Source organism: Prionailurus viverrinus, chromosome D2 (genome assembly GCF_022837055.1).
Source record: "Prionailurus viverrinus isolate Anna chromosome D2, UM_Priviv_1.0, whole genome shotgun sequence".
In the NCBI taxonomy this organism is placed as follows: Eukaryota; Metazoa; Chordata; class Mammalia; order Carnivora; family Felidae; genus Prionailurus; species Prionailurus viverrinus.
This window is the reverse complement of record NC_062571.1, coordinates 34,288,552-34,313,275: the sequence shown is the minus strand read 5'-3', so window position 1 is coordinate 34,313,275 and position 24,724 is coordinate 34,288,552. Positions and strand designations below refer to the sequence as shown.

General features: G+C 37.3%; 1 protein-coding gene across 2 annotated transcripts in view; it reads left to right on the top strand.

Moving 5' to 3' along the window:
- The first annotated feature begins 883 nt into the window (after nucleotides 1-883).
- The window catches only part of P4HA1 (prolyl 4-hydroxylase subunit alpha 1), an 89,472-nt gene continuing 65,631 nt past the window's right edge, over nucleotides 884-24,724 (top strand). For both annotated transcript variants that reach the window (XM_047825886.1, XM_047825887.1), the window contains exons 1-5: nucleotides 884-1,064; nucleotides 17,383-17,490; nucleotides 18,986-19,082; nucleotides 20,690-20,841; nucleotides 23,758-23,895. In XM_047825886.1, the coding sequence (XP_047681842.1) occupies nucleotides 17,415-17,490; nucleotides 18,986-19,082; nucleotides 20,690-20,841; nucleotides 23,758-23,895 (463 nt within the window). In that variant the 5' untranslated portion in view covers nucleotides 884-1,064; nucleotides 17,383-17,414. The remainder of the gene's footprint in view (nucleotides 1,065-17,382; nucleotides 17,491-18,985; nucleotides 19,083-20,689; nucleotides 20,842-23,757; nucleotides 23,896-24,724) is intronic.

Here is a 24,724-nt window from a genome sequence, read left to right as displayed (position 1 = left end):
TCTTAGAGAAGTCATTCTTCTCTTTTACTGACAAGGGTCAAAGTATCTCCTTCATTATCTGCTCCCTGATAGCAAGGCTTTCTTCTTTTAGGAATATAATGGCCAAGGCAAATGTTAGAATAAGACCAAACACAAGACTGGATGCCTTATAGGGTATAACGACACCATCTAGTATTTACTCAGTATTTGCTCAGTCCTTTCTGCGTGCTAGGAATGCACGAAGTGCTTTACATACATTATCTCATTTAATTCTCACAGCAATCCTATGGGATACCTACCATCTTTCCCGTTTTACAGACAAGGAAACTGAGATAAAGACAGGTTCATGCCCAGCTCAGCTGGGAACTGAACCCCAACAATCTGTCTCCGGAGCCCACAGTCCATTATCTACTGATAAAGCATAAAGGTGTCAGATAGAGTGAGATTCGTATAAAATGACCTAAGAGGTGAAAAGGGGGATAAAGCAAAAAGCCTCAGGGCCAAGACAGCAGACAAACTAACAGGGAATGCATTGTATTATTTTCCACCCGAGGCTTCTTTTTAGCTTCATTTTCTACGCTCCCATGTTCCTCTTCTCATATTTAAGTTATCTCATTGCTGGTGGTTTCGACGCCCAGGCCTAGGCTGATCTTGAAATTAAGGCGTTAAACAACCTGATGAACAGCAGCGAGGCAAATCCGAGGTAACGAAGGTGACGGTGGCGTGGCGAGAAGCCTGCGCAGGCGCATCACAACCCCAGGCCCGCCCGCTGTCCCCCTCCTGCCTAGGACTCTGGGGCTGGTGGGAGTACGGGTGTGGGCCGCGGGCGCGGACCGGAGGGAGGTGCGGGCCGGGCGCCTGCGCAGTCTCCGGGGCGCTGGTGTGATCGAGCTCACGTAGCGAGGGCTGCAGTCGCCTCCTCCCTAGCGCTGCCGTCGCAGCCTAGAGGTTATAAAAGGGCTAACTGGCTCCCTCTGCTGCCCAGTCGCGCCGCCAGCGGGCTGAGGGGAAGGAGCAGGTATCGGGCCCAAGAGCAGGCTACAGGGGACTGAAGAACGCGCCGCCCCTCCCGCCCCACTTCCCAGGTGAGACGCTTCCCCGACCCTGGGGGCTGTAGCTTCGGCCCTAGGACCGCTGTGGCCCTTCTCGGACGGCTGTGGCGGTCCGGTCCCTCCCTTCTCTGGTGGGATGGCTTGGGAGCGGAGGGTTCTCCAGTTTACCACAGTGGCCTTAATACCTTCATTTCTGGAGACTCGGCCTCGCGCCCCGCGCCCCTTGGCTGCCCCAGAGGCCCTACTACCCTTCTGCGTGCTCCCCTTCCCGTCTCCTGCCTGGTCGGCGCCCCCGACCGCTGGGGCTGCGGCAGTCTCTGTCTCCGCCCTGGGGACCAGGACTTTCTTGAATATTCCTTCCTTCCCGGGGAGGGCTCACCCTGTTGATTTTTCCGAGCTCTCCTCATACCTGGTCCTCCCTACAAAAGCTGGGGGGAACGCGAGGGCGGGGCGTGGGTTTCTGGCCTCCACCGCCGCAGATGGTTAGCATGTGGCCGGGTAAAGAGCGGGTTTTAAAGCTTAGAGCAGGAGCTGAAGCACTCGAGGCGTTTCTACCCTGTCGAAAAGTCGTCGGGTCTGGGAAGCGGACCCAGCTGGAGAAGTTCAGGCTCGACTCATCTGTTGCGCGCAGCGGTGCTGCTGGAGCAGCTAGATGCAGCCCGGGGCGCCGAGTTTCGGGCTGCTCGGTTGGGGAAGGCGGCTGTCAGATCACCCGGTCGTCGGGAAAGCTGCTCTTCCTTCCCTCTTCCTCCACGATTTTTTTTTAAAGGCACAAGAGCTACGCACCCCCCCACCCCACCCCCACTTTCTTTCTCTCAGCAGAGAGTTTGCTGCTTCTAAAAGTCCACATCATTAAAACGAGTTCCATGGTTGTGTGAGAATTTTGAGTTGGATTGCACGAATGGCCCTCCAGATACATGTTTTAAAGCGGGAGGATGAATGGTACCATCTCGCCTATTTCTAGGGGACTATTTCTCCTAAATAATCGAATGTATGAAATACAGTTCAGTTTTTAGACACAAACATGCGTTCCGGGGAGTGAAGACTCTTGGAATTTTGCGCTGTTTGCTTTAAGAAAGGGATGATGAAGAAGCGAGCTCTCCTTTTAGGAATTGATCTGAAAGGCCACAGAGGCTTGCCAATTTCAATTTAACTGTTTCTGGTTTCTCCGAGTGCTGTGGCTCCCGGACTTTCCCTTGGAATGCACTCCAAAGGGATGAAACAGCCACTACGTGAGTGGGGGAGGGGAAAAGACGTGGCAGCAGTGTTCTTTCATAGTTTTTGCTCATTAAAAAAAAAAGTTTCTGGGAAGAAACGTGTTTCCACTTTTAGGTTTAGATGTGTGAATAGCCTTATGAATGAGGCCAGTCTTCTGAAATAATCAGATGAAATAGCAGGAACATTGGAATCTAATTTATAAAACCTTCTGAAAGGATTTTCTGGTCGAGTTTCTATGGAGCAAATGGATACATACCTTAAGGATACATACCTTAAGAAAATATTCAATAAGCTGAAAGTGAACAACCGTTAACATGTTTTGCCTCCATTTAAAGTTTACATAGACATTATGTGTTTTTTTCTTTAACTTTGGCTTTTTGGCCTGTGAGTATAATTTCAGAATTTTAAGAACCTTGAATTTTACCTTTTCCTTTTTGTGGGAAGTGTAGGTTTTATCACTTACCTTTAAAAGCCATGTCAGTTTTGGTTTTGAAACGTTATGCCTTAAGTCCTGCCAGTATTTTAGATAGCTGATGGCAAGTGCTTTTTATAGATTTAACATAGACTAACTAGGAAGAGGACTACTTTGTTTCCTTTTAGATGGATTATGCTGTTTCCTTTGAGATCGTAAAATGAGTTTTATTTTGAAGTACTAAAAGCCAGGACTTTGGTAAGCAGATAATTACATTTGACATTTTGTGTCTTGGTAACTAAGGTAGTAAAACAGATAAAATAAATATATATAACTTTTAATTACCATAGAACAATTTAGACAGTGCAAAAGACTATTGAAAAAAGAAAGCTTTTCTGTCACCTAGGTGGTCCAGGTTGTTGCAGGTGAATCTTGGCTTTTTGATAAAGAGATGTTAGTTAACCTTTTCTAATACTGCAGGGCGGGTTGTATACTGGCAAGCAGTGTCTTTCATAAGGTGATTAAGTTCAAACTCCTGCTTTTATTCCAGGGATGCAGCAAGAGTTATTCTGGGGACCCAGTGGTAAAGCTGCAAGCCTTCTTTTCTGTGGAAGGAATGCCTTAATTTATTTAGCAATTAATTATCAACTGGGGTATAATTACTGCTCTTAGGTTTGAAAAGTGTGCCCTGTGAGATACATAGTAACAGTTCTCAACTTATTTTAAGGTCATGAAATCCATTGAGAATCTGACAGAGGTATGGATCCTGGGTCAGAAAATGCAAGTGCAAACATCTGCATGGAATATTATATACCATTTATAGATACTCCCCTCCCCCAACCCCACACATCTGTAAATTATCATAAGGATAAAAAAAGTTAATCTTTAAGTACATCTAGGTATCTTGATGCAGTATTTCTTGAATATTTATGAAAATGGAACTGAGCTTCTAAGTCTGATTGGACTTGAGTATATAGATGACAATAATAAACTTTTGCTGAAAGAGTTTTAACAGAAGTTAAAGAATTAAGTTGCTAAATTGCCTAGGCAATCGTGTATTACATTGCTCCCCCTTCTGACTTCCCCTTCTGTGTTGTAATATCTCTGTTGTAATATCTCTTTGGTTCTATTCTGAAAGTGGAAAATGCTTGAATGTAAACAAAAATAAATTGCATAGGCCTTTGGCATTAAACCAGTCCTCTTCTTACAGTGAGAACTTAAATCTTATAATTAAATCATAATGGTGTGTGTACAGTATATGAATATGTAAGAGACAAGCCAAATAAAGTGTGCATGTGTATTTGTGAAACTAGTTAAAACTTCATTCATGTTTCTACTCAATGAAATTTATTTGTATAAATTGAAGCTATCTTCTCATTAGTTTTTTTCTGGCCAAATATTGTGCCTTAATAAAAACTAGAAATTCAAAAGTCTTCATTAAAATTACTCTAGCAATGGGGTGCCCCGGTGGCTGAGTTGGTTAACAGTCAAGCCCTTGATTTCAGCTCAGGTTATGATCTCACGGTTCATAAGTTCGAGCCCTGCATTTGGCTCTGTGCTGACAGTGTGGAGCCTGCTTGGGATTCTCTCTCTCTTTTTCTCTCTCTCTCCCTCTCTCTCCCTCTCTCTCCCTCTCTGTCCCTTCCCAACTCATGCTATCTCTCTCTCAAAATATATAACTAAACTTAAAAAAAAAAGATTACTCCAGTAATTTTTGAACTTGGTATAATGAAAAACATTCCTTTTCCTGATGTTGATTTGGATGATAAGTTTGACTATTAGTATATTTGGTTGGACATTGGCAAAAATACAGTACAGGATTCATGCTTCTTACATAGTGTCATCTGTGAATGCATACTATCTTAGACTTCTTCCTCTTCTTGCTTAGTGTTTCATATAAATATGTCCATGTTTTGGTGGTTTACCTATTTTTCATTTAAATAGTAATGTTATAATATGTTAAATTAATGTACTCATCCTTTTTTTCTTGTTGGGCATTTGAACTGTTTCTCCATTATAAGTAGTGCAAAGAGAAGGCTATTAGTGGTTTATTTTATACAGCTGTATAGCTACAATAAACTTTAACCAGTTTTCTATCTGCATTTTTTTTTCCTTAGGAAAAGAAACACTTGACAATAAACTTTGAAGTATCAGTAATTTTTCTTACCCCTGAAAGAATTTTCTAGGGGCATTGGACTAGGCTCTAAAAAGAGATTTTTTAAATCTACTTGATAGTAATGAAAGTACTTTATATTTTTTAAAGTGTTGTTTCATATATAATTTGATCCTTAAAATAATTCTGTGAGGTAGTTTTATATCACCCCCATTTTACAGATGAGGAAACTGAGGCTCAGAGAAGTCAAGTAATTTTCCCAAGACAACAGTAACTGTCAGCACTAGAACTTGGACCCAGGTTGTCTGTTTTCTGATTCACATTTAATTCCCGATAATTGATCAGATTGAGTTTGAGGAAATAGAATGGGTAAAAAATCAATTTACTGTATTACCAATGTATTATAAATGTTGAAATAAAGTAGGGTTCCTGGTTAGTAGTGACTAACTTAATCATTCCACTTAACTGAATTTAACTTGTTTAATTTATTTAGTTTTTTAAACATGGGAGCATTTAAAAAAATTTTTTTTTAATTTGTTTTTATGTTTATTTATTTTTGAGAGAGACAGACAGACAGATAGCATGAGCAGGGGAGGAGCAGAGAGAGAGGGAGACAGGGAATCTGAAGCAGGCTCCAGGCTCTGAGCTGTCAGCACAGAGCCTGACTCGGGGCTTGAACTCACGGACCACAAGATCAGGACCTGAGCTGAAGTCAGAAGCTTAACCAACTGAGCCACTCAGGTGCTCCCACTCAATTTAATTTTAAAAGCATTTATAATGTGCCTGGTAGCCTATGGGAAAATCCAAAGATTGATGACAAATGTTTTGTAGGAGAAATAAGACAGGAAAGTTACATGCTATACAAGCACAGTACCAACATTTTACTTGATATTAAATCTGAGTATGTGTTGAATGGAAACCCGTATCTAGATTCACATTTCTGCAACCATGAATTTATCTCTCCCTATTCCAGTGTATGTGATTTTATTTCATATATATTTTTCTGAACTTGACAGCTTTGGATCTGGCATTAGAAAAAAAGGAGGGAATTGAAGGCTAGAATGAGTAGAGGGAAAGAAAAATGGAATTTGTCCTAAAATGTATATAAATTCCTGGGCAGGGAGCTACCCATTGTCCATTAGGAAATATGAGGTGCCTAAATAAAAAAGTTTTTTTGCATATGAATATCTAACTACTACTCTAGACTATTTTTGCTTTATTGAGTTGCCTTTATACCTTTGTCAAACAAAGAGATTCATTTTCTTTTTTTCTTTTTTAATTTTTTTTAACATTTATGTATTTTTGAGACAGAGAGAGACAGAGCATGAATGGGGGAGGATCAGAGAGAGGGGACACAGAATCTGAAACAGGCTCCAGGCTCTGAGCTGTTAGCACAGATCCTGACGCGGGGCTCGAACCCACGGACCACGGAATCATGACCTGAGCCGAAGTCGGCTGCTTAACCGACTGAGCCACCCAGGCGCCCCCAAACAGATCCATTTTCTGTGTCTGGATTCTCTATTTTGTTCTACTGATCTACATATTTCGTTGAAAATTCTGCTTTTGGAATATTTTGTCATCACCTCATGTTCCTTATTTAAGCTTAAAAATTCTAAAATGTAAATATCTAAATTTTACTTTTTCACTTATATCCTTAGAGTGGTGAAGACACTAACATTGTCTTGTCAGGACTTCCTAGGTAAATAAAAAATAAATGAAATTTGTTTTGGAGCAAAAGGGATTGATAGTGGTATTGTGTCAACTAGTAGAGCTGGGGAGTTGAATATTTGGATTTTGCTAACTCTGTCCATGATTTGAATTTGTGCTACTTTGACTTTGTTTTTTAGCTCACTTATTTACTTACAGAAATAGAAATGTTCTATCAAATGGTTATTAAAATGCAGAGGTTGAGTGAAGATAATTGTGATTCCACTTCTCAGGTAACATTTTTGTAGTTAATTATTGTGTGAAGTTTTTTGTTTTTTTTTTTTTTTAATGTTTATTTTTGAGAGAGAGAGAGAACATGAGCGGGAGAAGGCAGGGGGTGGGGTGGGGGTGGCAGGCCCAGAATCGGAAGTAGGCTCCAGGCTCTGAGCTGTCAGCATGGAGCCTGACGCGGGGCTCGAACCCACAAGCCGTGAGATCATAACCTGAGTGAGCCTCAGTCGGATGCTCAACCGACTGAGCCACCCAGGCACCCCATTGCTGTGTGAAGTTTTAATGTGTGTGTGTGTGTGTGTGTGTGTGTGTGTGTGTGTGTATACAAAATCTTTAAGCTTAGAGATTAGACTTTAAAACTTCCCCACATATATATTTCCCCACTCTCCAAAGTAGAAAACAAACCTAGTTTTAAGAGTTTGAATCGCTAACGGATTGTTGCTTTTTATATTACTGCTGGTTTTTTAATTTAACCAATATTTATTGACGTTTATGTTATTAAATACTCAGTTTCATTAATATAAACCAGTTAATATAGCCAAGAGAAAATGCTGCAAGGTCTTTCTTAAAGTCAGAATATATAGACTATGTTAATATTTGGAAATACCAGCATTTATAAGCCACAAATAAAACATGCATAATTTAATGGTTGCTTCTTTTCCTTTTTCCCTTCCACTGCCTCTGTTCACTTTTCCTACTCAAATTCTTAAATTATGAAAGTCTGCAGCTGTCTGCTGTCTGCTAGTAGACTAGGCTACTTGTTCCTTCTCACTGTCTTAGCCCAGGATTGAGGTTTCCTGGGCTTCCCACCATTCACCAAGTCTTTTCTTTTTCTACATCCCTTGAGACCTCTTTGGCAACAAGTCCATCTATTCTTAAATTCTTGCCTCACATCCAAAAGTATCATTTCTTAAGTGTCTTCTATGTGTCAAGTATCCTCTTAGACCCTTCCATCTAAATTACTGGTGTTTTTTAAATTACTGGCTGATGGTCAAATTTGACCTCATATTTTGATACCTTTTCTGCTTATTCGGCTTCCTGTTAAGGGGACCACCAAATAAAGGTGGACATTATTGATGAATCTTACTAATTCGGGGGCTTTTAATATCACATATGGTAAATTTTTTATATTCTGTATTCTGGACACAAGAATCCTGACCTTTTTTCCTACATTGGGAAATGTATGCATTTTTAACTGAAGCTTTTGAAATAGTTGAGGGGTATATATATATTTTTTTTAATTTTTTTTTTCAACGTTTATTTATTTTTTTGGGACAGAGAGAGACAGAGCATGAACTGGGGAGGGGCAGAGAGAGAGGGAGACACAGAATCAGAAACAGGCTCCAGGCTCTGAGCCATCAGCCCAGAGCCTGATGCGGGGCTCGAACTCACGGACCGCGAGATCATGACCTGGCTGAAGTCGGACGCTTAACCGACTGCGCCACCCAGGCGCCCCAAAATAGTTGAGGGGTATATTATACAGTTTAAAAGTCATTGAAGAATAGCACCATTTTAATAATAAATAATAAGATTGATTTCTTTCTCAAACTTTCTCCATCAGCCTATATTTATTTGTAAAATGTTTCTGGCTTAGGAGAACTTGACTTTTGTAGTTGCAACAGAAACTTTAAACATTGAGTTTAAGTTCAGTTTTTTTAAACTGATAATATATTTTATTCACTTTTATTTTAAATTTATTTATTTAAATTTAGGTTAGTTAACATACAGTGTAGTATTGGTTTTAGGAGTAGAACCCAGTGATTCAACACTTACATATAATACCCAGTGCTCATCCAACAAGTGCCCTCCTCAATGCCCATCCCTCCCATTTAGCCCATCCTCCCACCCACCTCCCCTCCAGCAACCCTCAGTTTCTTCTGTTTTTAAGAGTCTCTCACAGTTGCCTCTGTCTCCATTTTTATCTTGTTTTTCCTTCCTTTCCCCTATGTTCATCTGTGTCTTTCTTAAATTCCACATAGGGGTGAGATCATATGGTATTTGTCTTTCTCTGACTGACTTCACTTAGCATAGTACACTCTAGTTCCATCCACGTTATTGGAAATGGCAAGGTTTCATTCTTTTTGATCGCCAAGTAATATTCCATTGTGTGTAAGTGAAATACATATTTCACTTTTGAATTTTTACATGTTTCCTAGTTATTTTGTGTAAGGTGGAAACTAGAACTGTTTAAAAGACCTATGCAAATCTAGTACATTAGTAACTGAGGATTTTCTTTTTTGGTGTACTATTTTCACAACCACAGGTGTGCTTGCTAGGTAATAATATAACCATCACAGAAACAAATGTGAGGCAGAATACTGGTAAAGGAAAACAAAGCAAGTTTAAATTCAATTTTGAATCCAAATTCCAATTTAAATATTTTTTTAAAAATGGATTAGAGTAATATTCTAAACTCTGTATCTCTGATACAGAAGTGGCACTTACTGGATTTCTAACAGGCCCCAAAAAATTACCGTATTATTTATTTTGCCTATAAGAATATTAACTGTAGGGTTAATGAGAGAAACTATTAATTAGGACTCTGGGTTAAACAGAAACCCAACTTATACTAGCACACAGTAGAATTCAGGTAAGTATTGTGGGGAAAGGGAGTTGTCTTAACAATTGAGGTTAGGAATGTGATTAGACTTCAAGAGTATCTGGAACATCAGAATGTTTTCTTCTGTCTCTTGTCCATCTTTCTCTCTGTATATCTGCTTCATTTTTTTATTCTTTCTAGATAAATTTCATTTACTTTTTGGCCCATATGTCTAAACTTGGTCTGTTTTGAGCTTTATATAATTCAGGCATTCAAAGAGTGTCTGCCCTTTTTTTTCTCAATTTTATTTTCAAAATTTCCAGGAAAGAACTTTGAATGGCCACTTGGTGAGGGAGAAGTATCATGCTGTTTAACATGATTGATAAAACTATGGAGATGAATTAAAGGTAGATTGGGCAGTAAAAAAAAGGTAGAAGGGACAGTTTCCAGAAGAAAGGAGTCGCGGTAGAAGTACCACACAGACAAAAATAGGTGTGTGTTTTTGAAATGGTATACTCAGGTTCTTTCTGACAGGAAAGACTTTGAATTTTGCAGGAACCTCCAAAAGACAGACTGTGTAGTACTTTCAGTTAAGGGTGATCTTGACTTAGAGCTTCTTTCTAATCAAATTTCAAAATGCTGTTCATTTGGAATTAAGCCAATGGCTGGGTTCACTGCTCAAGTACAGAAAGCTGTGGGAAAGAGGCTAACGTGATTTCTGAGTTTTTGATAGAAAAGTTGGTTATAACCATAAAAGCACTTGTCTGTCAGCTTGTATTTACTAGAGCTGTAGCTCACTCTCTTTGGGAGCAGAAGTATGACTGGAATTCATGGTGTTAAGTTAAAACAAATGGCAATTTGCCAGAGGGATTATAGGGAAGAACAGAAATGTAACTTAGTTCTGTTAGTTAAGTACTCAGTTGTTTTAGAAAATCCATGCTGCTTATATGGAAGAGACATGCCAAGTCTTGACATACACCACATTGTAATAGCCTAAATTAGAAGGCTGAATTTGGGGGCACCTGGGTGGCTCAGTTGGTTGAGGGTCTGACTTCGGCTCCAGTCAAGATCCCACAGTTCATGAGTTCTAGTCCCACATCGGGCTCTGTGCTGACAATTCAGAGCCTGAAGCCTGGTTTGGATTCTGTGTCTCCCAGTCTCTGCATGCCCACCTGTCCTCCCTACCCCTCATGCTCTGTCTCTGTCTTTCTCTCAAAAATAAACATTAAAAAAATTATAAAAAAAAAAGAAGACCTAATTTTTGACTATAAAAACTGTCAAAAAAAATTAAAGTCTAACACAGATGTCAGGAAGACCAACAGTTGAATGTGGGATTTGTATGAGGTTAAGTAAGCTTAAATTGGAGCCCTCTAAAAGAAGATTTGGAGTAGTTACGGAAGGTATGGAGAGACTGATGCAAGGAGACCTGTGGAAAATTTTTAGTGTCAGAGAAAGTTTAGATTAGAATATCAAGCATTCTTTAGTCAGCCTTATTAATTTTTGATGATTTGTCTGGGAAAGACCAACTTTTTAAAATGTTGCAATTTTTTTTTCTTGGAAGAAAATGTTAGAATGAAAGGCTAATAGAATTATTTGCCAGGTACCCTGTTCCTAGTAACTCATTGAATAACTTGTACGTACAATTCAGTGAATCCTGATAACTCAAAGTTGTAAATATTTACAACGTAGTAGAACTGCTTTAAAATCTGTTCCCAGGTTTGATTGACCTGTGACTATATGGGATTGGACTTTCCTGGGAGAAGGACTGTAGGAAAGTTTTGGATAAATATTACACTTTGCTATTTGTTTTTATCCTGGCTTACCTGAGAATATGTTTTCCAGAAAGATTTCTTCCATACAGTTTAGAAAACTGTTTAGAAAACAGTATGGGAGAAATCTGTCCTCATAGTTTCTAAAATATAATATTCGTACATATTAAACATTATGTGTAATGTACATGTATGTTATACAAATTAGATAATAAACACTGATGAACCTACCATCTAACCAAGTCCAAAATATTATCTGTAATTTTTCTGTAGTGTTTCAGCACTAAATTTTATGGCCGTATAAACTTATCTTTGTATCTTTGACTCCTCTTTGGCTTTCTTCCCCCCCCTTCCTTTCTTTTTCTTTCTTTCTTTCTTTCTTTCTCTCTTTCTCTCTCTCTTTCTCTCTCTCTCTCAGTTTATTTATTTTGAGAGAGAGAGAGAGAAAGTGAGCATGAGCAGGGAGGGTCAGAGAGAGGGAGACTGAGAATCCCAAGCAGGTCTGTGCTGTCAGCACAGAGCGTTGTGAGATGACCTGAGCCAAAATCAAGAGTTGGAAACCTAACTGAATGAGCCACCCAGGTCCTGCTCTTTTTTTTTTTTTTTTTTTTTTTTTTGAGTCTAGTCTTTTTAGACAGCTGAGATTTACCTTCCTTGCATCCTCTTTAACCCATTTAAATTCTACTTCAAACTTGTTTTAGGACTTAGAACAGGAGACTTTTGTATCTTTCTATTTTTTTTTTAAGATTTTTTTTTTTTAAGTAATCTCTACACCCATCATAGGGCTCAAACTCACAACCCCAAGATCAAGAGTCACATGTTTTATTTACCCACTGAGCTTGCTATTTTTGATAAAACCCTAAGGTCTTTTAGGATGCTTGACTCTTAGATGCTTGTAATGATTTGCATTGCAAGCTGTTAACTGAATGGAGATGGAAGTAAATGGAAATGGACATCAGAAGTAAGGAAACCATTGTTTTAAAAACCTGTGATTGATAAAGATATGCTTATTAACATGTCACTTAAGGTTCCTTTTTTTTTTTTTAAATTTTATTGTTTATTTATTTTTGAGAGAGAGAGGGCGAGTGCTGGTGCATGGGCATGAGCGGGGGGAGGGACAGAGAGACATAGACACAGAATCTGAAGCAGGGTCCAGGCTCTGAGCTGTCAACACAGAGCCTGACACGGGGCTTGAACTCCCCAGCTGTGAGATCATGACGAGCTGAAGTCTGATGCTTAACCAACTGAGCCATCCAGGCTTAAGGTTTCTGAAAAAATGGGGATGACACATCGTATTAAAAGAGATTAGAGGACTATTCACTAGAGTAATTAGAAATTCAATTATATTTTTCAAAAAATAAGTTGAAGTAAAATTTTACTGTCTTAAAGGTGGAGAGCACCTTTTGTGTGATTTGTTTGTATCTGGTGGTTTTCAAAGTGTGATCCCCAGACCATCAATATCACCATCACCTGAACTTGTATAAATTATTTAAGTACCTCAGACCTTTAGGTGATTTTGATATAGCTAAAGTTTGAGAACTACTGTTCTATAGGGCTATCTTCCTTTTTATTAACTAGTTTAAGTTGGCATGGTAGTTTGGTAATGCTGTGTGGGTCTGAACTTTCCATTGTAAGTGACAGAAATTCAACTTGAACTAACTTAAAATTCCTTAAAAAGGGAATTTAGAGGCTCCCTTGCTGGATTGGAATGTTATTGGGGTAGCTCACAGATTCAAAGCAATTATTGGAAGAATCAGGGCTATGGAGCTTGGAATTATCTCTGCACAACTTTGTTCTGTTTATAGATTGGGTTCCTAGGTGTCTTTGACAAGTGGGAAAGATCATAATGTGTTGCTCCCAATTTGCATCCTATGAGCTTAGCAACTCCAGAAGGAGCTGCTTTTTACCATTTCACAAGTCCACCTCTGAGACGTTATGTTCGTGGGAATAAGTGTCAATGACTGACTTAGCCTGCATCATATGTCTGTTAGGAGGAAGGATAATAGAAAAGTATACTACTCTGACATTGTAGTTCATGGCTAGATATCTGGGTTGCTTTTATATAAGGTTACTATCTTTATAGCAGAGAGAGAAATCTGGAGGCATATAGAGTTAGAATATGGAACATGCTGTAATGTGGATAGTATTTGTTAGCTACTTTTTTGTATTAGAGAGTAGTTAACCACTTCATTAAAAGCTTAGGGTGACCTACATAGTATGGGTGTTGATGTTTTAGGTTTATTATTTTGTATATATTGTCACTATGAAAGTAAATATACCCTGGGACATCTGGAAAATACAGAGAAATAGAAAAAAAATGACCTAATGTTCTTTCCAGAGACAGCTACATTTTGGTGAATTTCCTCTGCATATTTTCATGCATAGTTATGATCATATTATGATAAGTTTTTTCTTTGTTTTGATCAGTATTTATTTATGATTTTCTGTCAGAGTAGTGGAAACTTAATCTCATTCAATACAGATTCCACCAGGGTTAGAGTTGTATGATGTTAATTTATTTTAAGTCTTTATTTTTTTTAATGTTTATTTATTTTTGAGACAGAGAGAGACAGAGCATGAACGGGGAGGGTCAGAGAGAGGGAGACACAGAATCTGAAACAGGCTCCAGGCTCTGAGCTGTCAGCACAGAGCCCAACGCGGGGCTCGAACTCACGGACCGCAAGATCATGACCTGAGCCGAAGTCGGCCACTTAACCGACTGAGCCACCCAGGCGCCCCAAGTCTTTATTTTTTAAAAGCAATTTAGGTTCATAGCAAAGAACCTGTACAGAAATTTCCCATATACTCCCTACCCCCACACATGTGTAGCCTCAACATCCCCCACCAGAATGGTACATTTGTTATAGTTAATGAATCTACATTGACATATCATAATAGCCTAATGTCCATACATAGTTTATATTACCCATTCACTCTTGGTATTATATATTCTGTGAGTTTGGACAATGTATGTCCAAAAATAAATGATGTATTTATCATTATGATATCATACAGAGTATTTTCACTGCCTATAAATCCTCTGTGCTGTATCTGTTCATCCTCCCATCTCCCAATCAATGGTCTTTTTATGGTTTTCATAGTTTTGCCTTTTCCAGAATGTCATATAATTGGAATAATACAGTACATAACTTTTTCAGATTGGCTTTTTTTTACTTAGTAATACGCATTTAAGATTGCTTCATGTCTCTTCATAGCTTGATAGCTCATTTCCTTTTAACGCTGAATAATATTCCATTGTCTGGGTATACCACGTTTATCTATTTACCTACTAAAGGACATTTTGGTTGCTTCCAAGTTTTGGCCGTTATGAAGAAATCTGTAAATATCCATGTGCAGGTTTTGTGTGGACATAAGTTTTCAACTTTCTGAGGTATATACAAAGGGAAACAATTGCCAAATTGTATGCTAAGAGTATGTCTGATTTTTTAAGAAACTGCTAAACTGTCTTCCAAGATGGCTGTACCATTTTGCATTCTCACCAGCAATGACTGTGAGTTTGTTAATTTTTAAAATTTGTGTTTTTATTTAAATTCAAAAGTTAAAGGACATACTCATTTTAAGTTCCTTGACATATATATAGAACCATCAATATTTTTAATTGTGAATTTGTTAAATTTGTTTAATTATTCATTTGAAGGACAAAAAAAAAGTCCTTGATTACTCAGTGAACTTTTTGTTTAACTATTTTTAGTTTTTCTTTTGTGACTTTCTGTGTTCTTAATCCACTTTTCTATTAATACCTTAGTGGTCTTATTGATTTGTATGAGCTCCTTTAATGAGCTCTATTTTCTTTATTTTCCTAGTTTGTAGTTTATATGGTTTTTAAAATGTATTTGAGCCTAGATTATTTTGCATATTTAACTTTCATCTGTCTTTTGATAGGTTGTTTGTATCATTTTTAAAGTTCAGAAATTCTCTTTTTAGAGATCCAGTAACTTTTCTTTTTGTTGTTTTTTTTGTTGATTATAGCTCTTTAATCCATCTAGAATTTATTTGCAGCATGATGTAAGGTAAAGGTATATTTATTCTTCATTTGATTAATGATTTGAATTTTTATGTAAGCTCTATCATTCTTAAAATGTAGTTTTCAAACTTTGGTGATATCTGTAGACTAATAGTTCTTGATTCATTGAGAGGTTTAAGGACAGTGAAAGATGACAAAAAATTTTAGTGACAAAATATATTTTAGCTATGAAAAAATCATAACCTCTTACCTGACAAATCTAAACTTCCCTATCAGGGTTAAACGTTTAGACAACATTTCTGATTAGCCTTCTATTAGTACAGCAAAAGCATTTGTATTTTCTAAATAACATTTATTCATGAAGAAAATTATGGCTGAAATCTGTGTAAACAGTGAGAAGATTCTAGACTCTTCAGACAGCCCAGTAGTTTGAAAAAGCCTTGTGCTTTGGCAGGAGCCCAAGGGAGGAAGTGTCTGCATCTGCTGCATTCTAGAAGCCTTCCCAAAGAGTTACTATAAAGTAGCCAAGAGAGCAGTGTATTTCACTACTGTGTGGTTCTGGAAGTTTGTGGCAAACTTAAGGGAGGAGACTTAGGAGTACTTCCAGAATGTCAGTTTTTGTGGTGATCTATTTTTTATTGAGTTTCAAGAAGGAAAAAGTAGGTTTTGTTTTTTTTTTTGTTTTTTTTTTTTGTTTTTGTTTTTTTTTTTGCTGAATAGGGAGCTTTCCAATGTGAACTTCAACCTGTTGGTTTAGGTGAAGTCACTTGGAAAGAGTCAGAGGTGCCTGCTCAGAAGAATAGGGTGACAAGAAGAGTAACAAATGCGAGCCTGTTACTGAGGCAAAAGGTACTGTTATAGTAACTGATTCTTTTCTAAGGTAATAAGGAGGACTTAAAAGTCCATGTATGTGATGGTGGGGGAGCAAGAAAAGAGTGCTATCAGGACATTTGGGAAAGAAGGGTAAATCTTTCTGCTGAATAGTTGGTACTTGCACCTGCCATGAAGAATCCATTCTAGTAGTCAGTGCTACCAGTGGCAAAGGAAAAAGAAAGAAAGGGTTTGCTGCCAAGTTAAAAAAAAAAAAAATCCACAGCTATGTACTAGGCTAAGAATTTTTACATAGAACACAGAGATAGAAAAACCTCAACACAAGGTCCTTTGAGATAAATTACTAGCTTAAATCTACAGGTCTGTTTATTCTTTTTGGATTCTGTACAACTTTTTAAAAATAACAGCTTTATTGAGATATAATTCATATACCATACAATTCACCCATTTAATGGTCATGATTCAGTGGTTTTTAGTACTTTTACAGTGTTCTTCAACTATCAATCACCAGTTAATTTTAGAACGTTTTCATCACCCTAAAATCTACAACTTTTTTTTGACTTATTTTTTTTAAGTTTATTTAGAGAGAGAGAGAGAGAGAGAGAGAGAGACAGAGCATGCAAATGGGGGAGGGGCCAAGAGAAAAAGAATCCCAAGCAGTCTCTGCACTGCCAGCTCAGAACCCAACGCGGGGCTTGAACCCACAAACCATGAGATCATGACCTGAGCCGAAGTCAAGAGCTAATACCTATTCTACTGAGCCACCCAGGTGCCCCCAAATCTATAACTTTTAATTAAATTTATTTTAAAATTTAAAGGCATGTGGGAAAAAGATGAAACAAGTTAGTAATTTGAAGGATTAATCAGTGGCTCTGAAACCTTTTTTTTCCCTTTAAAACATATCCTAACATTTTAGAAAGTATTTTAGTAATATTTAAATTAAGTTACTTTAATGAAGTTGTATATTTTATGGGAAATTCATGGTTTAGATGTAGATCACAGAGAACACTTATTTTTCAGGCTATCTGAAAGAGGTGCTATTATCTAATCACTCTAATTATAGTAGTAACTAAGGAGAAAACAAACTCGGGTTGAATTTTTAAGCATAAATTGTCATTTATATGTTTCTTTAACATGAAATATAAAGTTAGTACTCTAGTTATATGCAAAATAGGGGCACCTGGGTGGCTCAGTTGGTTAAGCATCAGACTCTTGACTTTGGCTCAGGTCACGATCTCACAGTTTGGGAGTTCAAGCCCGCATATGGCTCTGTGCTGAGAGTGCAGAGCCTGCTTGGGATTCTGTCTCCTGCTTTCTTTGTCCTTCCCCTGCTTGCTATCTCTCTCTCAAAATAAATAAAAATAAATTGAAAAAAAAGAAAAATGATAGTTGCTTTTATTAAATTGTTAAATCAATTTATAAGAGTTAATAACAATCTAGGGCAACCTTAGGGTCTGACTTACAATTTGTTCATAGGGAAAATTGATTGAGAACTTTTCCTACCCTATTTTTTTTTTTTTTGTAATGGCCATATTTTCTCTTGTAGGTGTGTGAACCTGAAAAATTAAGTTTTCCAAGATGATCTGGTATATTTTAATTGTAGGGATTCTACTTCCCCAATCTTTGGCCCATCCAGGCTTTTTTACTTCAATTGGTAAGTCTTACTATTTTTTGGCTTGTATTATTTTTGCATGTAAATTTTTCCATTTTTTAGTGTTTTTAGATCAGTAAAAACAAATACAGTGTATTCTTAGAGACTGAAGTATGCCTCAGTCCCTTCCCTTTTCCAAGTCTCTCTTTTTTAAAATTTAACTTTTTCATTACATTTTTTTCTGATTACAAAAGCAGTACATTTTCAGGTTAGAAACTTATGAAAATTTAGAAAAGAATACCAAGAAAAGTCTTTGTTAGTGAGTCCACTCAACAAATAACTTAATATACATACTTAGTCTTTTTTTTAACACACAGTATTACAAAAGTATTGCAAAAATAACATACTGGTTAAAGGAGAAACAGACAAAAGTACATAGAATGTATGATGAACTCCACATGTCTTTCCCCCAGAAATATTTTTCATGTTTAATATGTATCCTTTTATGTTTTCCTATATGCATACTTCATCTGCCTTAGTGAGATGTTTTCTTTCATCCTGTTGACCAGTTCTACACTTATGTGATTGTAGTGCTAACTAAAACAAAAGCGTTATATTTATGACACCTAATTTTGGGATATAAAATAATGAGTCTTCTTATCCCATTATAAATAACTAAACACAGATGATTTGAATTTCGTTTGTGAAGTATGCTTATGTACACTTAAAAAAATTTTTTTTAATGTTTATTTATTATTGAGAGACAGACACAGAGTGTGAGCAGGGGAGGGGGCAGAGAGAGGAGGGGACACAGAATCTGAAGCAGGCTCCAGGCTCTGAGCTGTCAGCACAGAGCCTGACGCGGGGCTCAAACTCACAAACTGTGAGATCATGACCTGAGCCGAAGTCAGACGCTTAACCGACTGAGCCACCCAGGCGCCCCCTGTATACTTTTTGTTGAATAAAAAATTAATTCTAATTAGTCTCAAGAACAAAGAGTGAGAGCAGAGGTAAGGAAGAAGAAAAAAGTAGTGTTATTTTGTAATTTAAAAATAAAATTTTGGACGAAGAAACAATTTGCCAGTATGGTCCAATTTGCAAAATGAAGTAGCTTGAAAACTAGAATTGGAGCATGTGATTAGAAAGTTTTTGTCTTTGGGACACCTGGGTAGCTCAGTCAGTTAAGTGTCCGATTTCAACTCAGGTCATGATCTCACAGTCGTGGGTTCGAACCCCATGTCAGGCTCTGTGCTGACAGCTCAGAGCCTGGAGCCTGTTTTGAGTCTGTGTCTCCCTTTCTCTGCCCCTCCCCCATTTGTGCTCTTTCCCTCTTTCTTTCTCGCTCTCAAAAATAAACATTAAAAAAAGAAAAAAAAGTTTTTGTCTTTATCTGATTAAAAAAAAAGAGGAAAAAACATATTTTCTCCAATGTATCTGTGTTTAATGCTAGTTGAATCTTCTCAAAGAATGAAGCATTCTTGATCATTTTTAAATTATTCTAAAATACTTGTGCTGATCAATGCAGGTATTTGATGACCTTTCCTTCTCCTCCTTTTAGGTCAGATGACTGATTTGATCCATACAGAGAAAGATCTGGTGACTTCCCTGAAAGACTATATTAAGGCAGAAGAGGACAAATTAGAACAAATAAAAAAGTAAGCAAAGTGTTCTACTTACGATTCTGACTCTACCTGGATGTTTTCCCTCTAGAGCTAAAACATTCTTTGAGTGGAAGTGGAAGCCATTTGGCTTAAAAAGCCAGTTGAAATGACTAACATAGGAGTGCAAAAAACAAGAGTTAGGCCTGGGACAAGAGTTCAGGTAGGGGATCGTGGATTGAGATAAGGATATAAATGGCTATGGGGTTGACTGACAATTTCCAAAAATGGTTGCTAATTTCTTCTGTCTTCCTCTAATCTCCCTAATCAAGTCATCTTCTGGAACAGTTTTCCAATTCTATTTATTCTTCATTGCTATGGCTCCATTCTAGAGATTATAGTGATAAGTATTGTTAGTATTGATATGGTTTTTCCTTAAATGCTTTTATTTTTAATTGACTCAGGTTATAGTTAATCCTGAGAATTCCTGCCTTTTGTTTAGTGAGTAACTGACTATTCAGTTTTTGTTTGTTTTAAAGTATAGTTTTTAGGTACTGGGGTGCCTGGGTGGCTCAGTTGGTTGAGTGTGTCTGACTCTTGATTTTGGCTCAGGTCATGATCCCAGGGTCATGCAGATTGAGCCCTGCATGTAGCTCCGCACTGCGTGTGGAGCCTGCTTGGGATTCTCTATCTTGCTTTGTCATTCTAACCCACTTGTGCTATGGTGTGTGAGCTCGCTCTCTCTCTCTCTCTCTCTCTCTCTCTCTCTCTCTCTCTCAAAATTAAACAAACAAGATAAAATATAGTTTTTAGATACTGCATGTAGAATTTTTGTACAAGTTTGATTTAAATGAACATGTAACAGAATTTATAATAATAATAATAATAGTTATTCGGATTTAAGGACTTGTGGGGAGACGTATTTTTAGACTCTTGCTAGAGAGATCCAGTCGTAACTTAAAAAAAAATTTTTTTTTGACATTTATTCCTTTTTTGAGAAACAGACAGTGTGAATGGGGGAAGGACAGAGAGAGAGGGAGACACAGAATCCAAAACAGGCTCCAGGCTCTGAGCTGTCAGCACAGAGCCTGACGCGGGGCTCGAACTCATGAACTGTGGGATCATGACCTGAGCCAAAGTTGGACGCCCAAACGACTGAACCACCCAGGTGCCCCTCCAGTCACTTAAAGATAAGTTCCATTTACTGTAACCATTTGAGAGAAGCAAAACTACAAGAAAGGCCTTATTATATTGTTTCTACCATGCTAGATTTTATCCATAACAGCCTTGCTTTTTAAAAAACCTATAATTTTGTTTTAAAAATAATTCTTTTTTTAAGAGAGAGTGCACGTGAGTGCATGTGTGCACTGTTCAGGAAGGGCAGAGAGTGGGAGAGAGAGGGAATCTTAAGCATGCTCCATGCTCTTCATGGAGTCCAACATGGGGCTCGATCCCAAGAGTCTGGGATCATGACCTGAGCCAAAATCAGGAGTCTGATGCTCAACCAACTGAGCTACCCAGGTGCCCCTAAAAAGAATTTTTAAATATAGTTTTAACTCAAAAGCCTCTAATCTCATCTTTTTTCTTTTTCTGAGTGATTTACTAAATTGTGTTCTTCCTTATTAAGTGTATGTATGCTCCATTTATATGTCTTACATTTCCAGATGGGCAGAGAAATTAGATCGACTAACTAGCACAGCAACAAAAGATCCAGAAGGATTTGTTGGGCATCCTGTAAATGCATTCAAATTAATGAAACGTCTGAACACTGAATGGAGTGAATTGGAGAATCTGGTCCTTAAGGATACATCAGATGGTAAGTCTGATGGTAAGAATAATGAGCCAAAAAAAAAAAGTAAGATAATATTGGTGCCACCTGTGGAAATGCCAATAGTGATGAATTCAGTTCCCAGAACATCAAGTGTTCAGTGTTGTAATTGAAGTGTTGCAGGGTGTGTTTGATTTAATTAAAGTTAGTCTAGATCCTGAATTCCTTGATTTAAAAAAAAAAAGGGAATAAAAACAAATAAAAACAAAACTTTAGGCTAAAAAAAAGTAATTTGTGTTATTGGTGCTTTTTGCTTTGAAGTTTATAAAAATGAATTATTTGGCATACAGCTTCATTACTGAAGGTAATGAAATAATTATTAAATTAATAATTAATAATTAATTAAATGAAATAATTCCTAAAATGAAAAGGTTTAGCTTCAGACTTTAAAAATTTATGGGTAAATCTCTATCTTCTAATCAATTTTTAATATATTGGGAGTGGTACTATAAGGAAAAGTGTTAGTTATTTTCCACATAGTATTTTGAAGTTTAGAATTGTTTTACCTGAACAGTAAATTTAAAAACGAAGGCTGCGAACAGTAACAATGAAGGTCTTTCTAATTGAACAATAAAATTGTAGTTGGAGTATTGAGGTATTTTAGATATTTTAGTAACAGACACAGAAAACTAAGTCTGGAGTTTAAGAACTAGAGGGAATATGCTTAGAGTAGGGGCTGAAGTATTTGTTCAGTGACTAAAGGTGGAATGAAAAAAAAAGGGAGAAAGAGGATGAAAACTGAGCTAGCTATGCAAATGAAAATACTCTAAGGGTGCTTACAAGTGTTTGTGAGCAATAAACCATTATGCGTAGGACAGAAAACCTTGGAAAGAAAAGTTAAGGCAAGCACTTGTGAAAATTTCTTCATGGTAAGAGGAAAATACTGGTGGTTAGTTGCTCTCTTACATAGCACCATGAGAATATTTTTAAAGTCATGTACGTATGTGTATATACACACACACACACGCTTAATTAAAAAAAAGTCTCAAGTAGTGACCTTTATGACTTAAGTTATTTTATAAGGTAAACCTTGAGACTGACATTTTAATCTGTAGTAGTCATCCCTTAACTCTATAATGTGTATATTTTTTCTCTTTTTTATTGGAAAGGATTTAAGCAACTTCTTGGATTTTGTTTTGGGTCATAGAAAATAGTAAAATTTGTAAAATCCCGTGTGGACATTGTGACTGAGTTGGTTTTAAAAATAAAAAATATGCTTGATGAGAACTTTAGCCCTCTCCTAGCCAGTTGTTCATTTGCACAAATTCTTGGCCTTTTGCTGATCAAAGTACACATAGTTGATTATAAGTAAATGAGAGGGAAGGGAAGTTTCATACCTAGCTTCTATTTATTTATTTTTTTAATGTTTATTTTTGAGAGACAGACAGAGACAGAGTGAGACAGAATATGAACAGGGGCAGGGGAGGGGCAGAGAGAGAGGGCAAGACACAGAACTCGAAGTAGGCTCCAGGCTCTGTGTTGTCAGCACAGAGCCTGATGTGGGGCTTGAACTCACGAACTGTGAGATCATGACCTGAGCTGAAGTTGGACACTTAACCAACTGAGCCACCCACGTGCCCCCATACCCAACTTTTATTTGCAAATGCTGACACATATTAAAATTTTAAATCAATTTTGTTTTTGTTTTGGTTTTGGTTTTGGTTTAATTTTAAGGAGTATAGCACCTATTCTCCTTAGGCATTATATAGTTATCAGTAATTAGTTTGTTAGTTTGATTTTGTTATATTTTATATAAAACCTTTTAATATTAAGATCAGATTCTATATAGAGCAAATCTTGGTTGATCACTTTACTCAATAATTTAACAGATCTGAATATATTTTAATAAACTAGTTCACTTGATCTTAAATATATTATTAAAATCTCTTTCTTCCTCAGGGAATTCCACCAAACTTTACATATTTACATATTTATGTAGTGTGTGGCACATGGAAGAAGAAAATACAACTTTAGTTTTTTTTTTTAAGTCTATTTAAAAAAAGTTTTTTTTTTGATGTTTATTCTTAGAGAGAGAGCATCAGCAGGGGAGGGGTAGAGAGAGGGAGACACAGAATTGGAAGCAGGTTCCAGGCTCTGAGCTGTCAGCACAGAGCCCGGCATGGGGCTCAAACTAACAAACCGTGAGATCATGACCTGTGCCGAAGTCAGACACTTAACCAACTGAGCCACCCAGGTGCCCCCAAAATAGAACTTTCTTTAAGCGCGTATATTTTACTTACAATCTGTTATTTGAAAGTATAATTGGTTGGGGTACCTGGGTGGCTCAGTTGGTTGAGCATCTGACTTCAGCTCAGGTCATGATCTCACGATCTGTGAGTTCGAGCCCTGCGTTGGGCTCTGTGCTGACAGCTCCGGGCCTGGAGCTTGATTCTGATTTTTTGTCTTCCTCTCTCTCTGTGCCTCACCCACTTGTGCTCTTTCTCTCTCTCTCTAAAATAAATAAACATTAAAAAAAATTTTTTTTTAAAGTATAATTGGTTGCCAGTGGATGTCATTTTCAAATCTGTGAATCCCATTTTTCAAGCTTAGTGGAGGCTATGTTGTGTAACTAAAAACTCAGTTATCATGTTGATCTTTACCTAATACAGATAGGATTTATGCAATGACTTCAGATTACTTAAGCAACATTAGGGTTTGGGAAGATTGAGTAAGATAGAGGTATTTCAAATCTTAGTGTATTTGTTTTTGTTTTGTTTTTTTTCCCTGTTGAGCATGTGGAACTTGTTATGGTACAAAACTATAATAAAATGAATTTTGAAAAATCCTTATAACACTGTATATTGCAGATTGGAAGTCTGTGAGGTTCTAGTCATTGTTTTTTTCTTTTTGTATTTGTTTTGTTTTCCTTTTTTTTTTTTTTTTTTTTTTTTTTTAAATTTCAAGGCTTTATCTCTAACCTAACCATTCAGAGACAGTACTTCCCTAATGATGAAGATCAGGTTGGGGCAGCCAAAGCTCTGTTGCGTCTCCAGGACACCTACAATTTGGATACAGACACCATCTCAAAGGGTAATCTTCCAGGTAAGAATTCTTTTAGTCTATAAAACACTTATCACCTGGCTGCTCCATTCAGTCCATTAGGACATTAATCTAAAAAATCTTTTGTATTTTAAGATTTTTAGCTTTAGTTTATTTCACAGTCTTTTATGCCAAATAACCCTCTGTTTCTCTAGGACTTAAGAGTTGTAAGTTTCTAGCTTGTGAAAGCTTAATGTTACAGGAACTAAACTTATGTAGTCATGTTTTTCTTTAGAACATCCAATGTTTGTATGTGGTTATAAGGCAATTGATAGTCAAAGTTTATATGTTCATTAATTTAAAAACCAAGACATATTTGATGTATACAGATTTTTAAAGGGTTCTGTAATATGGAACATCCTGCTTTTTCCTATTTTTGGCACAACCTTTTTTTTTTTTAGGTTACAGCTGATTTCATTCAAATTTGCTTTAAAATTTTTGTTGTGCAGAAGTTAAATGACAAATTTATCATCTTAGTCACTTTTAAATGTGTGGTTTAGTGGCGTTAAGTACATCCACACTGTTATGCAACCATCACCAGCATCCATCTCCATAGTTCTTTCATCTGGTAAAACTAAAACTCTGTACTCATTAAATAATAACTCCCTATCTCCTATTTTCCCCAGCCCTATCATTCTATTTTTTAAGTTTATTTATTGTTGAGAGAGAGTATGCGAGCAAACAGGGGAGGGGCATAGAAGAGCGGGCAGAGAGAGAATCCCAAGCAGGCTCTGAGCTGTCAGCACAGAGCCCATTGTGGGGCCCAACCCAGGAACTGTGAGATTGTGCCCTGAGCTGAAATCAAGAATCGGACGCTCAACTGACTGAGCCA